The following is a 15,589-nucleotide window of genomic DNA, read 5'->3' as shown; positions in this document are numbered from 1 at the left end:
TTGTCTCAGAGGATTTCCCACACGTCGAGGCCGGCCGGATTTGAGGTAGGTACACCCATCACCCGGCTACCTCATCTCGGTGACCGGATGAAGCTCGACTTTTGGGCTCCCCTCACGGAAAGCATCGAAAATATCCTAGCCAAGACTAGGCCAAATGTGAATAGTCGATAGCCAACGTCTTTCTGCGCCCTGCAGCCTCATAGGGCTTCGGAAATCATGCTAGACAACTTGTCCGCCCGGGGGGGGGGTTGAAGGGGGAGGGGAGGCCTGGCTTCTACTGCCTATCTAAAGTAGTCATCCGCTCGGCGCGAGTGAGCTTCAAGAGATAAGAAGCCGCCGCTATGCTACCGAATCGACCGGGAGGCAAGGCAAGGCCAGGAAAGCGCATCGTCGGCCAAGCCGTCCTCCCTTCCCGCCGCCCTTTACGCTGCGCTGCGGGCGTTCAGCCCTGGAAGATGAGCTTGCCAACCAGAAACCTTTCCTCCTCCAAGCCTAGAGTGTTTGTGTGCGTGTGCCTTATCACTCTGCAGCAGCCCTTGGCCATGCCACGGCGATCAATCAAACGGCCCAAGCCTCTGGGGGGGGGGGGGGAAGCCTGGACTGGCAGCGGCATTCCTTCTTCGTCATCGCACTCTCAAAGATCGCGGGCCGCAGACGAACGGGTAGATAGCCAGGGCTTCAGTGTCCAGGACCACGGTCGCCTCGCCTTCAGCTTCGATTGTGGAAGAGACTAGGCGATCGAGTCTGACGCGATCTTGGCGCATGAGTAAAATGTCCGAAGCCGTCGCTTCTCAACGCCTGTTTTTCAGCTGGTGATGCTACTATTGGCGTGCGGCAACAACAACATAAACGACGCATCAAACGAAGCCTGCTGTACATGATGTTTCCAACGGACCACCAATAATTAGATAATCAATCGAAATAAGGTAATTGCTGCACGGATATCGTTTGTCGTGAACTCTACCCCCGAATGCGAGTCTTCGAGGTTTTACTCGCGACAACTCCGAGTCGTTCGTTCTCGTCGGATGTCGATCAGTTCATGATAGGAACCAGCACGGATGAAGGGCGCGGCTGCTCTGCTGACAGTCGTCGACGCTGATTTCCGATATCAGCCAAACCCCGTAGCCATGTGAGATTGTCCCACCACACAGAGGGAAGAGTCCCCCAATTCGAAGCGGGTCCTTGAATCCATTCGTTGCGATCTTCGGTCAGTCCGAATGCAGGAGACCCTCGTCTCGTCTCTCGTCCCACCCACATGTCCGTAGTGCTACAATTAAACTGGAGTCTGGAGAGATAAGAAGCGAGAGCAGAGGCCAACGTCAAACGCACGCCATTACGTACAAAATTCTTCTCGCGCGCGAATGGGCACCTCACTTGGCTTCCCCAGAGGATGCTAATCCATCACCATGGATTGGATTCATGGTCCGGACACTGCCCACTTCCTCCACACCTGCTGTCGAAAGAAAGCGTGGCCCATGACAAGGCGTCGGCGTGGATGGCTTCACCACACCACACGTAGGTACGAATACAGGTTGTCTTTGAGAAAGTCAATCTGCCGCCAACTCCAAAGCCAACAAGACGTTGATGGTGTGTTTCTGGTAGCGCAGCGCCTCTCGGCCCTAACCGAGGAATCGAAATCCCTACCACTGTTACCTTGTCACGCCATCAAGCGCGCTTTACTCTCGGCCTTGTTCGCCAGGCTCAGGGCTGTTCGGTTACCGTGTGGCTGCAGTAGGCACGCAGTCGGGATGGACCGTCGCCGCCTCATCAAATCTGCCCATAAACTTTGCGAGCTTGCATAGCAAAAGAAGCGCTAATTTGCATCCGTAAGGTAGATACTGACTGATGCAGCCAAGGAGGCATGGAAAGGAGCTAGTTGCCGCTTCGAGGCCTCTTGACACGGAGTAATCTCGAATACGGGGCGTCTGCGACTGCCGTGCCGCCAATGTGGGTAATTTCTCATCATTACTGCCTGCCTCCTGGGGCTGGGAATGTTATGGTCGCGTTGGCGCTGCAACCAGACGCGGACTATACTGCAGGCCTAAATAGTTCGGCGAGATTGTTTGGACGAGCTGTTCACTTCATACCGACCGCAAGGAAAAGGAGGGAAAAAGGGTGCTTGTTCATCGAACCGACGAAGATGTTTCTTGAGATGCGGCCACGTTGAAGTCTAGATGAATCCCAGCGAGCTCGCTCGAAAGATGACTACTCTGACAAGAGCTGTATGTAGCAATGTGCGATGCGGATGTAATGAGTCGTGTACGGGAACTCATTGCTCCCATGTCGTTCAAATCCCAGTCCATTCAGCGCGTTCATGGCGACCGTACGAATGGAAGATTAGGTTGCCTGCAATTGCGTGAGAAATTCGCGCTTGCGGCTTCATCTCAGGCCCAGGGAATTCCCTCTCCCGAGTCTCCCCCTCACTCCCCTCTCCCCCTGACCGACACCGCACGCGGACTCACCTGGGTCAGCACACGCTCCTGGCTGTTTCCCCGAGTTCACCCCAATTAAACTGGACCCAAGTTAGGTTCCTCGAGTAAGGGTACGGATACATGGTGGGTACGGCAGCCCAATGTTCGAACTGGATCCGCATACGTGTGGTGCTTCTGGCGTTGGCAGTGGGATCCATGATCCTGCGGCGTAGATAAGCATCCCGTTTCGAACTTCCACCTGTTTGATACCGGAAGTATAGATAACGAAGCAAATGACTTCATATGCTGACTTTGTGGGTGCGACTCGCGGGAGTCTCAGCCAGAATCACAATGCCCCTCAGAGTAACAAATCGAGATGCAGCGAAGCGTGTGAGTGACATTATTGGAGGGAGAACCCGATGGAAGGACGCTAGAAGGACGAGTAGAAGGTCTTGATCTGCCTGGCCATGCAGCGATGCTGGGATTCGCTTGTCACCCGCCGCCCAAACGATGCGACCTACTGCAGCCATTGCAGAATGGTGGTCGCAGGGGACGATAGGGCGTTGGCAATCGCCAATGGCTAGAGACCGAAATGACCGATATTCAGAGTCAAGCAGGTTATTGGAATTGGCGGAAGGGGGCCCGAGGGGGGGGGGGGGTCGCAGACATGTGGTGCTGCCACCATCGACCTTCCTGGCGCGAGAGACTAGAAGTTCTGCCCCCCTTTGCCGTTCATACTGGATGACTAGGAACCAAAGAGTAGGTAAAAGTAAGCACATAAGTAAGGTAGGCAGACAAGTAGGCAAAGCTGGCGGCGCACTGATGGCTGGTTCGAAACGTGCCGGCCTATGGGATGAGCCGTGAACACCATCAAACAGCTTATCGCATTGCCACTTGTCAAGGTCGGTTGATGTTGGTTCCGAAAGCGCCGCATCTCCATCGACACGCAGCGGCACATCACCAGACGCAAAGGCGACATTCTGTCATCAACCCTGTTGTCGAAGAGGAGTGGCTATTGTCGCCTGCGCCTTCACCCGGGGAACTGGTAGGACCTCTGCCGGATGGGGGTTTTGTCGCAGACGTATCATGTCTAGTCAACCATATTACATTATAACCAACTGTCGCAACCAACACAGCCGCGCGATAGGGCCTACGCCGGCGACGACTCGAAGTTGTCGTGTTCTGCAGGGAGGGATGGGAACACCGGGAGCTATCGACCAGGGGTGGGACCGATTCCACCTGCTGCGTAAGGTAGTAGCCTTCCCCTGTTGATTGCAGAAGAGAAAACTCCCCGTTCCAACTATCTGTGATCGAAACGAAACGCAGTGCTGAACCGGCAGGCCGTATGCCCTTGGAACCTCTCCTCCATTTCTCTTGCGCAAACACTGGCTCGACAGGATTTTTTCATTCGAAAAGAAGCGATGACGTTGCGTGTATCTGTCGCATTGGGTAACTTGCACTATCACAAGCCATCATGCGGTAGCGCTGCCAGTGCAGCAAGTACGCTAAAGTTGAGGCATCGAGGTCAGACTTTATGCCAGCCGCGGTCGTTGGCTCTGTCGGCTGCACGACGTCGGGGCTCTTCAAGGATGATGGAAACCTGGGGCGGCCAAGATCAGCCCCCCGGTCCACCCACACCACATGCATTCTCGGACCAGCCAGTTGTCTGGCCGCAGTCGACTTCTTGGCAACCCAAGCTCTTGAAAGGGAAGTTAGGGAACAGCCAGTTTCCGTGAATGCCGCGCCGAGAAGTGTAGCAAAAGCCGCTGCAACCCTGGCAAGAAGCCTGGTTGGACATCATTGGTGTGGCTTACCTGCAGGATTTTCTTCCCGATGAGCCTCCTCGACTTTGACGATTTCCAGTGTACCGGGAAGACAGAGTGACCGAATCGCAGCAGAGACTGTTGTGTACTATAGCACGCAGATTGCAATGCAGGCTAGCCTCCTGGCTTCGTCTCCAGCGTCGTGGACCTGGACCTCTGCGTGGACCATCTCCCCTCACCGACCCGGGCCCAAAGATTCGTGCTCTCCACTTCACATATGCCCCCCAGGGCCCCAGTCCCACAGACAGGTTCGAGAGGAGGAGGGTCGGACTGGATCCTGAGATAACGTTGAGGAGGCAGCGCGCAATGGACAATAGGAGGGGCGGCCACTTTTTCGGAGCCATTTGCTAACGGCTTCAAGTGACAAGTCGCCCATTGGCCAACCAGCACAACCCACGCTATCTGGGGGCTCTCAGGCTTTCTCAATCGCCCGGCTGGGGCGTACGCATATGTCTCGGTGCCACGGTGGAGAGTAGGGTGACATCCCATTGCTGTGGTTCTCGTCTCCCCCAGGTCACGGTCGCTGGCGACGGGGTCTCGTCCAAATCCACTTCGTTACGACTGCGACTGCGACGGCTTGCCCTTTCTTCGGCCGAATATGGGTTTGTACCCGTGCCTGGGTTTCTCGTTAGTGCATCATGCATACCGGAAAGCTGTCCGCAGCCAGTCCGCCTAACTCACCAGGTACCTCGTCCTCAGCTCGCCCAGACAGTAGTGCTCCGTACGAACACAGAGGAGTACCTACGCAGTAGACTCAATGACGGGGAAGGTTTCGCTCGTTCCCGCTGGCCTGCCCTAGGACTTGGTACGTATCGAAGCACGACCAAAAGACAAATCGCCTCCATCCCTCCCCCAAGTCGTATGCAACAAGTAACGGGGGTTGCTGCCAGGATAGCCTGCCATATCCTGTCCTTGCCAAGATCTGCGTCTGTCGCCCGTCGAGAGGGGGGCAAAGTTGGATAGACCAGCTTGATACTCAATCGGCCCTGGACCCTCATCTCTCCCTCCTTCTCTTGTGTGTAATTTTCCATCGTCAACCAAGTTCAGCCTATCAACTTTCCATGCATGACTGGATCCGCTTGCCGCCCTTGACAAGAACCCTTAGTCCTTGCGCGCCGGTTCCTGTGCTCTCGATTGGCATTTCCTTCATAAACCTCCCCCCTTCCCCCGTCTGATCTGGTTTGTCTCGTGTCCGACAGCCATCCCTCTCCGTCATTTCTGTTCTTCTCGGGCCCTCTTCCCGCAGCATTCTTTTGTAACAGACACTGTTTGTCTGTGTAACCCCATAAAGCCGCGAAATTCATCGCCATGGCTGCACCAGAAGGGGTTGTGCCCACCAAGGTCGAGGCCGATGAGAAGGCCACCGGTGGCCTTCCTGGGTACGACACCGGCAGTGGACAGGAGATTCGAGGCGATATCAGCGAGGACAGCTGGGCAACACGCAATGGTCTCAACTTGAAATCCTTCACGAAGAAGGATTACGGTCGCGGCATCGTCGAACTCGACCGCGCTATGAGCTCTCGCCATCTCCACATGATTGCCATTGGCGGTTCTATTGGTGCTGGTTTCTTCGTCGGCTCCGGTGGTGCTCTGAGCAAGGGTGTAAGTATTCCGTATCTCTCGTTAACGGTGGTTTCTAACGCTGAAGCAGGGCCCCGGATCGCTCTTGATCGACTTCCTTCTCGTGGGTATCATGATGTTCAACGTCGGTAAGTCTGAAAATCCCTGCCAATCTCGTACACTGAAGAAGCCTCTGACACGGTGCAGTGTACGCCTTGGGTGAACTCGCTGTTATGTATCCCGTCTCTGGTGGCTTCTACACGTACTCGACTCGCTTCATCGATCCTTCCTGGGGTTTTGCCATGGGCTGGAACTATGTCTTCCAGTGGGCTATTGTGCTACCGCTTGAGCTGACTGTCTCTGGTCTTGTTGTCGCATACTGGAATGACACTGTCAACGTGGCCGTCTGGATTACACTTTTCCTTGTCGTCATTATCATCATCAACATTTTCGGATCTATTGGATACGCCGAGGAAGAATTTTGGTCGTCGTGCCTCAAGCTCGCGGCCACTGTTATCTTCATGATCATCTGCCTCGTCCTTGTCCTCGGTGGCGGACCGTCTAGCGGCAGATACAGCGAATACCAGGGTGCGAAGACGTGGTATAATCCGGGCGCATTCCGCAACGGTTTCAAGGGATTCTGCTCCGTCTTTGTCACGGCCGCTTTCTCCTTCTCCGGCACTGAGCTAGTTGGTCTTGCTGCCGCCGAGGCCAAGAACCCCGTCAAGTCGCTTCCCGGTGCCATCAAGCAGGTCTTCTGGCGTATCTCGCTCTTCTACATCCTGGGCCTGTTCTTCGTCGGTCTGTTGATCCCCTCCGACGACCCTGCGCTGCTCTCCGAGTCTGCCTACTCTGACGTCAAGGCCTCTCCCTTCGTGTTGGTCGGCAAGTACGCCGGTCTCGTGGGCTTCGACCATTTTATGAACGTGGTCATCCTCGTCTCTGTCGTGTCGATTGGTGTGTCTGGCGTTTACGGTGGTTCGCGTACCCTCACTGCCCTGGCCCAGCAGGGCTACGCGCCCAAGATCTTCACCTACATTGACAGATCAGGACGTCCGCTGCCTTCCGTGCTGGCTGTCATCATTTTCTCGCCCTTGGCGTATATCAACCTCAGCGCGAGCGGCCCTGTTGTGTTTGACTGGTTGTTGGCTCTTTCCGGTTTGGCTGCGGTCTTTACCTGGGGATCCATTTGCTTGGCGCACATTCGCTTCCGCAAGGCGTGGGCCTACCACGGTCACACTGTCGACGAGATCCCGTTCAAGGCCATTGGTGGCGTCACCGGCTCCTGGATCGGACTTTTCCTCTGCTTCGTTGTGCTTGCTGCTCAGGTAAATAAAAAACCTTTTGACGGGATCAGAGATGGCATGCTAACAAGAATCCACAGTTCTACACTGCTATCGCACCCCCTGGCACGACCGAGCTTAACGACGCTGAAGGTTTCTTCAAGTCGTATCTCGCCCTTCCTGTCGTCATCGTGTTCTGGCTTGGTGGTTTCTTCTGGAAGCGCACTGGCTGGCTCCGCACTGCCCAGATGGATGTCGACACTGGCCGACGTGAGCTTGACTGGGACGAGATCCACGCATACCGTGCACACATCGCCTCGCTCCCCGCATGGAGGCGCGCACTCCACAAGGTGTGGTAAACGGTGTTGTTGCCAAAGGGGGATCTACGTGCTGCCGCATTCATGTATATTTTAATCAAAATCCTGCCTTGAGGATGATCGGGATGGGACTACCGTCCTGGTAATTGTTAGCAAAATGAAGATACCACAATTGCTTTGATATCAAATCTGTTTCACACTCATATTCTACCATGTGTTGAAAGTACCAGTTGCAATTCATGCTCTCGTTGTGTGTTGGTTAGGACAGCAACATGGGGATTGTGTGTGTATTCCGCCGTGAACCACTCTCAAAAAAGATCTGGTTGGCATCTCTGGAGCTGTGGGTTATGGCGCAGTTATAAGCCCAGAAGCTGTGTCGCCAACCAAGAGAATGCCAAGGGCTAGTGTGTGCCTTATCTCGGAGAGCAGCGGCCGTTCAGCAGTGGCCCATGCCAACAGCAGCGATAACACAAGGTAGGCGAGCGTTGTTGGTGAAGATAAGGGCGACCAGCCCAGAAGAGCAGGTGATGCCCGATTGTCGGACAGCGGTAACTGGAGATGGTTGGTCCGGCTTATTTGATATCTCTCGGCGTAGGGGGTTCACGGTCGACAGATAGTTCTTGGGAAGAAGGCCTAGCCGGATTCAGTGACCCATCCCGAGGAACTGACAGGGCCAGAAGAACACCTAATAAAATCGGAATGCGATATCGGGTGGCGGCACGGTGATTCTGAGGTCTCGTGAGGATTGTCGGGCTGGTTGATCAACAAGATAGATGTTGCCGCATTGGTGAGTATTAGACAACTCTGTCAGTCGTAGTTGGAGGCAGCCGGGCAATAGGTTGCAATGGAAGTCGGACGGAGTATCCCCGGGCCGGAAAGAACTGATGGAATGATTCCAGGTTTTCGAGGGAAGGAGCCATTGAGTAAATGGCATACCAGGAAAGAACCTTGCTCTGGTTGCTCCATCGTGGCCTTTTACCTTACAAAAACATCAAAAAGACGGCTGTTGGGGTTCATTTAAACAACGCTCAATCTGCGTGACAGGGTGACAAAAACGCCTTAGCACACCATAGCGTTGACTACATGTCATTCCGGCGCCCTTTTGACACACGTCTCCCCACAACGCCCCGCTGAAGGACATGTCAGACCCACGGCTGAACTTACTGAATTGCCTCTTTGATGGGAGATAGGCAATGTTCAACCCATCTGCTGAGCTTTCACTGATAGTCGCAATTGCTTCTGGAATCTTACTCTGGCACTTGTAAGATGAGAGGACGACGTGCTTCAGGAATGGCGCACTTAGTACCAAGCATAGAGACATCTGCTAGCCCCGGCTTCCAGATATGACTTTCACTACACTGCTGCCAAATGCTTAGGTAATGTAATCCTATCATCAAGCATCCCTATCTAAGGTACACGATGTGATACGATAAAAAATTTGTTTGACTGGCTCAGGTTTCCTCCCTTTAGAGGCATGTCTACCCTGATGAAGAGCCCATCTGTATGCCTTGGAAAGCGTCGTTTACCTTGCTAGGTGGCACCCAAATGAATGAGATGGATGATGAAAATGAAGCCTGTCTGGCAAGAAATGGATGAATTCTCGGTGTCGTCAATATTCGCGGATGTGTCGAGCTTACACGAGGCGAACACGAGAGTCTACTGAGAGAGCTTTGAGGTGTGAAATACATACCTACTAATACACAATAAACAACCTAGACAAAGGTGCCTCGAGAGTACTCTCCTCACGACAGACAGACCAAAAAACGTAACATGGACTCATGTAGCATGAGCAGCTCTGGAGGCGAATAAAATTGTTACTCTCCCGCGACTGCATATCATTCTTGCAAGACATAACCTCACCTCTCCACCATAACGCGGGCGTCAAAACGGCAGAAAACCGGCCGACAATTGCAAGGAGTGGGGCACGGGGCGCGGCCATGTGGGTCCCGTCAGCCGCAGTGCGCCTCCGAGTTTTGCGCAGCGGCGCACAACTCAGCACGGCCATTTTCCCTTTCGAAGATGAACATCTCAATCTCCTTAACTATCTTACTTTCCAACCTGATCCGTTCGATCTAACGTCTGCATATCGACTTTATCTCTCTTGGAATCGGTCTCAGCTTACCTCGCTGTACAGACCTTGTCTGTACACGACACGCCACAATGAGGCCCCCGCCCCCGAACAAGGGCAAGGCTCCCTTAACCGATGACGGAGGCCTATCCGACAGCTCATCTCAACCAAGCGATGCCGAAGTCATCTCCTCTCGATCTCAAGCAGGAGACGAAATGCCAAATCCGACTGTTTCCGCTCAACCCTCGTCTCGAGGCTCTCTGTGGGCCACGCAGGAGATGCATGGCGATAAATCTGTCAAGCTCGAACAACTTTCACCAGGTCCAGAGCGAGACAGCAGTACAGACTCAGCCGCGTCTGATTCCGAGTTTTCTCATCCGCAGACTGGCCAAAAATCTTCCTCGCCTCCAGATTTGACGATGAAAAAGAAGAAGAAGAAGGTCAAGGAGACGGGCGCTAATGGACCTGACGCAGTCTATGCAGCTGCGCTGGGGGAAGACGCCAAAGATCTCTCATTCTATGCAGACCAAAAGGTCAAGTCAGAATTCGCACAGAATGAGATTACGGTCCAGCTTGGGCGGCCCCCTGGTCATCCATCGCCCGAGAGATCAAGCGCGATGTCTGGAGGCGAAACCGAGGGCAGCGCATCTAATGTAGAGGATGAGCCAGAGAATCAGAACGAAGACCGTACAAAGAAGGTCCAACGCCTCATAGTTGATAGGGTCATGTCCTCGTTCATGAGTTGGCTGGATATCAAGAAGCACGTCAAGCAAGAGGAGGAAGAGGAGGGGCATGAGAGTGCGTCACAATTTGAGGAAGACTTGTTTGGAGCTGCCCCTGGCGGCGATGCTGCAGATGATGCTCTCTCCAAGTCCAGTTCAATGATGCTAGGAAGTGTTCCTAGTAGCGCGAAGAGCTCTTCCAGAGGACATGAACTCGAAAGCTTCATGTTTCGTCAAGTCCCAGCTCCCAGTGCTCCTGCACCTGTTACTCGCCACAGGAACTCGAACATTTCTCTCCCACCGCCGCCGCCGCCACGAGCTGCATTTGGAGCACTGGCTCCGTTTATGCCACCGCCGCCAGCGGGACGAGAGTCGCAAATTTCTGCTATTTCTGCGACTTATGTGCCAAGTTCCGATTCAATGGTAGATTTTGCGGGGATACCGCCACTGGCATCAGCGGCACAAGCACCAGTCCCAGGACTCATACCACCGCAGCAGGTGCAGTCGCGATCAGGCTACACTGTTAGGAGCGCAAGCGAGGTCAAAGAAGTCAAAAGTTCTAGCAAACGGAGTGCTGCTCCAGCACGCATACCGCAACCTTTTTGCTTACCGTCAAAAGGGTCTGAAACTATAGGAGCATCCGCACCTTCGCACCGGGCAATAGCTTCACGACAACCACCAGCAGAGCAAGGGGCGGGTGGCACCAGTAAATTGACTTCTTTGCTCAAAAACGGGATCAATGAAAGACACATGCTCGGAAGGGTGAGTAAGATGAGACCCCCGTCGAGAAAACACGACAGGTCTACAGACGGCCAAGCGCCAGGCGAAGGAGAAGAAGAGGGCGATGAGGATGGACTGCCCCGAGCGAAACTGTCCAAAGTGCAGGAAGACACGATTGAGGGCGCAAAACTTGCGTGTCCCTTCTTCAAGTACAACCCAAGGAAGTACAAAACCCAGCGACCATGCTGCGGTCCAGGCTGGGACCAAGTCCATCGTATCAAGTACGTTTCTCCTCTTTTCTCACATCAGCTTATTGCTAACAACTCACCAGGGAGCACATTTATCGCAAGCACTCTCTGCCAAAGTTCTCGTGCCCACGATGCTCGCAGTCTTTCGAGACCCAACTGGCTCTGCAAGCCCACGCCCGCTCGCTGGACGCCTGTGACGTACACGAACCGGAGGTCTTGGATGGCATCACGCAGGATCAAGAGAAGAAGCTTCGTTCTCGGAAGAAGACGTCGGTCAAAGAACTCACCGAAGCGGAGAAGTGGATTCAAGTCTACCGTATCCTCTTCCCCGACGTGAGAGAGCGGGAAATTCCGTCACCGTGTAAGCTTATGCCCCTACCGATGGAAGCAGGAACTGACTGTAATTCTTGCAGACCATAATGCAGAGGACGCCGAGAAGAACCTGGGAGGCTACGAAGATTATCTTCGCCGTGAACTTCCACCGCTGGTCCGCCGACAGCTTGAAAAAGAGGTCGAGCGTGAGCTGAGTTTCGTCGAGGAAGGGATGAAGCAAAAGGTCATTGACATTGCTCGGAATCTCCAGCTCACGCTGTTCAAGGGCTACCAACAGCTTGAGAACCAAGAGCGAGGACTGCAAGAAGCGCTGAGTGTTGATGCGTCTTCAAGCTCCGAGATGGCAGCGTCTTTCTTCACGGCGACCGACGCTTCGCCGTCAACCATGACGACTGGCGGCACAACGCCAGAGATTCCGGATCCGTTGGACATATTTGGTGATCCCGCTATTCCGGACTTCGACTTTGGTTTTCTTGCCGACATTCCTTATCCAGAGTCGCAGTCGCCCTCTAAGGGGCAGAATCTGGGCCTGGAGTTCAATCAGTCTTTTGCAACTCAAGAACCGGCTACGATCACACCTGGGATGGAGTTGCTCGGGGCACAGCAACACGATCTGCCATACTACGGACTAGAAGGCTACCAAGATCCAAATAGCCAGAGGATAGACGCGAGCGTTCTGAGCTACCTTCCATGAGCTGATGGGCATGTTGCGCCATTTGCTGGACTCTTATTGCTCATTTTCTTCCATTGATGTAGTACTCAAGATACCCAATCATTCTATCAATTCATCATTGACAGCAGTTTTTGCCTTGTATTAGAAGGGTGTCGGTTCGCAACGATGTCATAAAGCTGTCGTATCAAGCCCATGGGCATCCCATCATAGACAATGGTTTATTTCGCTGCGGCCCCGGCCCAAATCTAAGGCACGGGGTCCCGGGGTGCAAGTCCGGAGATAAGCGGGCCAGCCAAAGACCGGGAGCCGGGATTCCAAGAGATTTTGAATTAAGGTTTACTTGCTTACGTTGACTGCATATTATGGAGCTTTGCATAGTGGCATGCCGCTTGTTTTCTCCCTGCTGTACGATTCGTTTCCGTCTCTAGCCAACTTGCCCGGCCCTATTGTTGATAGATGCTTACGTTGACTGCAGCTGAGCCAGCCGGAACTGAAAGTAGACCCAAGACCATCATACATTACAGAGTCGTATATAAAACGTGAACGATCATGATCCATTTGACAACAGTCGTCATCGAGCCCTGTAAACGTCTCAAGCATTTCGAAATCCAGCAAAATGGGTAGCGCATTAAGCAATATGTTCCCGCCAAAGGCCAGCTTCACCGAAGCAAATTTGCCCGATCAGAGCGACAAGGTACCTTCCGTATTCTATACCACTTATCCATACTGGTTCGAACTGACATACATAGGTTTTCATTGTCACAGGAAGCTCAGGTGGCCTCGGAAAAGAACTTACCAAGATCCTCTACCAGAAGAACGCCAAAATCTACATGGCGTGTCGGTCTGAAGCCAAGACCGCAGCCGTGATCAAGGAGCTGAAGGAACTGTATCCCAATTCTCAGGGCCATGCCGAGTACCTCCATCTGGATTTGAACGACCTGACCACAATCAAGCAATCCGCTCAGGAATTTCTTAGCAAGGAAACTCGTCTTGACGTCCTCTGGAACAACGCCGGTGTGATGACCCCACCGCCGGGTTCCAAAACTGCCCAGGGCTACGAGCTGCAACTGGGCACCAACAATCTCGCTCCATTCCTCTTTACCCACTTCCTCCGCCCAGTGCTATCCGGCACGGCAAAGGTTGCACACAGAGACTCCGTCCGAGTTGTCTGGGTATCCTCTAGCACGGCGGCCATGGCACCAAAGCCGCCAATCGACTTTAGTAATATGGATTACGCAAAGGACGAGGGCCAAGTGCAAAAGTACGCGAGGAGCAAGGCCGGCAACGTCTTGCACGGAACGGAATTCGCGAGAAGAGTATCTGGCGAAGGAATCATTAGCGTTGTAAGTTGATGGCCATCCCTGAGCTGATGGATGTTTGCGGCTACTAATAGCGACGGCAGAGTCTTGACCCCGGGATTTTTATGACGGATTTGCAGCGTACCATGCCCCTGTGGCAGCGGATCATTGTGGTAAATTGTGCCCGCAAAAACTTGTAACTCTTCTATTTCTAACCACCTTTTGATGTGTCCTCTAGAAATTCCTAGCGCATAAGCCGATCAATGGCGCATACACTGAGCTCTTTGCCGGCTTGAGCCCTACCATCACGGAGAAGGACAACGGTGGCTGGGGTAAGCTACTCTTATATTGGAATAGTTGTATGTAATGCTGACGACAGTTCTAGTGGTACCGTTTGGTCAACTCGCAGTTGGACGACAGGATCTCCGCGACAAAGAGCTAGGCAAGAAGTACTGGGAGTGGACGGAGAAACAGCTCAAGCCATATACTACTTCGTGATGGATTGGCGCTGCCCTATCCTGATTTCTCATGTTGCTCTTGGTCTTCCTTACTCTTCTCCCCTGTGTATAACAACTAGAACCTACCTTTCCAGAGAAATTTGCGAAATCTGTACACAAGTCCATTACATATGGTCATTTACAAGGTTCCCTGCCTCTTAACAGCCCCGTAAACTCCTCCACCAAGCACTGTTATGTATTATGCCGTCTTGATCATCTCTTATTACTCCTTTCCATTTTTCCAGAAACCATGGCATCGCTTCCCAGCTGCGGCCATCCCACGGCACACCGTCCCCACGCCCATGCATGGAGCCCATTACGGAGCCCCAGCATTGAACTCCTCCGCCCAGCATGTCGATACAGAGGTCATCCTCGTCTATCTGCGGCGAGGCCTCGGAAGCGAATGCGATGACGTTGGAGCGGAAAGATGGCCAGGGGATCAAGTCGAAGCAAGGATGATGAGCACGAGCACGCTGGATGAAAGTCGGCCTCAGATCCGGAGTGATCTTTTGAAGATTTGTGTCATTGTCGCTCGAGTTGTTGTCGTGTTCGCTCAGAGGACTATGTGCAATGCTGTAGAATGGTGACTGCGCGTTCTCATCCATCAGATACTCTGTCGTTATGCTGAGCTGAGCTGCTATCGCACGCATTGCCGACGCGTATGAAATTGACCTTAGGTGAATGACGCCTCTGGAGGGGCTGGGCCAAATTGGCTGGAGCCATTCAAGTGTCGGCTGCTCATTCGGTGCCGTAAGATGAGCCAGTATCCTGAGGCCGGCAATAACAACCTGCCTCATGTCGACACTGCCGCATCGCGCTTTCACAGTTGCGAACCACTCACGCGATGACAGCGACAAGGCGCTATCGTAAAGTACAGGGTCCATGGAGTATCCCGTGGCTATCAATCCGTACTTGACAACGTCACGAAGTGTAAAGTTCTCCCTCACTATGATGCCCCAGCCTTTCCTATTTTCAAGGGCTGAAAGGGATAGCAACGCCCGGTAAATATCCGAAGCTGTAATATTGCATGAAGCAGTACACGCGTCTGCCTTGCTATTTGATGGCTCGTCCACCGTATAGCGAGTAGGAGGGTAGGTTACAACCTCCTTGACGCAGTCTTCCGCTGCTGGTTCTTGCGTTACCCACGCAGCGGCGACCATCTGCTCTAGATGCCGGACTTTGGTCTTCTGCCTCGCGCCTGGTTTTTCAGTTAGCAGAATACATCATATGAGGGTTCTTAGGTTGCATACGGTATGCCCGCTGGGCGTCGGCGTTTTGGCGCTTCCGACGGTCCTTCGCATCAGGCATCTTTCTGCGCGGCATTTTGACGTGGTGGTCACAAACAGCTAAACCTGAACTACCGACTCCTTGAGGTCTGCAATTGATTCAACGTTCAAAGAAAGGGATCGAAGCGTATCTCGACAGATTGACGTATGCAAATTTACTTTCAGAACGCTGTACAAGTGGTTTGACGGGGGGAGGTTGAGTGAGTCTGCGTTGCGGACATTGAGCACAACCTAATCTCCGCAATGTCCGGATGCCAAGTCAGGTGTATTCGAATGCCTCGAACGCGAAAGTTCAACAATTATCACGGAAACTTTAAACTCATATGCATAGTTCTGGAGTCTGAAGGTGC

General features: G+C 53.3%; 6 protein-coding genes across 6 annotated transcripts; 4 read left to right on the top strand and 2 right to left on the bottom strand.

Annotated features, from left to right (window-relative positions):
- Positions 1–341: 341 nt before the first annotated feature.
- CPAR01_13411 (uncharacterized protein) lies at positions 342–734 on the top strand (the record flags this gene model as incomplete). Its single annotated transcript, XM_060497665.1, has 1 exon — positions 342–734. One exon carries the CDS (start codon positions 342–344, stop codon positions 732–734), a length of 393 nt encoding a protein of 130 aa, XP_060344058.1.
- A 3,081-nt stretch (positions 735–3,815) lies between these two features.
- CPAR01_13410 (uncharacterized protein) lies at positions 3,816–4,723 on the bottom strand (the record flags this gene model as incomplete). The annotated part of the gene is made up of 3 exons (XM_060497664.1): positions 3,816–4,177; positions 4,226–4,322; positions 4,481–4,723. 3 exons carry the CDS (start codon positions 4,721–4,723, stop codon positions 3,816–3,818), a joined length of 702 nt encoding a protein of 233 aa, XP_060344057.1.
- An 819-nt stretch (positions 4,724–5,542) lies between these two features.
- On the top strand, positions 5,543–7,436 carry CPAR01_13409 (amino acid permease; the record flags this gene model as incomplete). The annotated part of the gene is made up of 4 exons (XM_060497663.1): positions 5,543–5,836; positions 5,886–5,943; positions 6,002–7,122; positions 7,179–7,436. 4 exons carry the CDS (start codon positions 5,543–5,545, stop codon positions 7,434–7,436), a joined length of 1,731 nt encoding a protein of 576 aa, XP_060344056.1.
- A 2,118-nt stretch (positions 7,437–9,554) lies between these two features.
- On the top strand, positions 9,555–12,179 carry CPAR01_13408 (uncharacterized protein; the record flags this gene model as incomplete). Its single annotated transcript, XM_060497662.1, has 3 exons — positions 9,555–11,185; positions 11,236–11,513; positions 11,566–12,179. 3 exons carry the CDS (start codon positions 9,555–9,557, stop codon positions 12,177–12,179), a joined length of 2,523 nt encoding a protein of 840 aa, XP_060344055.1.
- Positions 12,180–12,774: 595 nt separating this feature from the next.
- CPAR01_13407 (short-chain dehydrogenase) lies at positions 12,775–13,954 on the top strand (the record flags this gene model as incomplete). Its single annotated transcript, XM_060497661.1, has 5 exons — positions 12,775–12,852; positions 12,908–13,501; positions 13,561–13,629; positions 13,695–13,788; positions 13,842–13,954. The coding sequence occupies 5 exons, from the start codon at positions 12,775–12,777 to the stop codon at positions 13,952–13,954; spliced, it is 948 nt and encodes a 315-aa protein (XP_060344054.1).
- A 157-nt stretch (positions 13,955–14,111) lies between these two features.
- On the bottom strand, positions 14,112–15,276 carry CPAR01_13406 (uncharacterized protein; the record flags this gene model as incomplete). Its single annotated transcript, XM_060497660.1, has 2 exons — positions 14,112–15,151; positions 15,204–15,276. The coding sequence occupies 2 exons, from the start codon at positions 15,274–15,276 to the stop codon at positions 14,112–14,114; spliced, it is 1,113 nt and encodes a 370-aa protein (XP_060344053.1).
- Positions 15,277–15,589: the final 313 nt, after the last annotated feature.

Source organism: Colletotrichum paranaense (genome assembly GCF_030867605.1).
Source record: "Colletotrichum paranaense strain IMI 384185 chromosome Unknown Scaffold_12.1, whole genome shotgun sequence".
Taxonomy (NCBI): domain Eukaryota; kingdom Fungi; phylum Ascomycota; class Sordariomycetes; order Glomerellales; family Glomerellaceae; genus Colletotrichum; species Colletotrichum paranaense.
The sequence above is the reverse complement of the archived record's forward strand: the minus strand, read 5'-3'. Positions and strand labels throughout refer to the sequence as shown.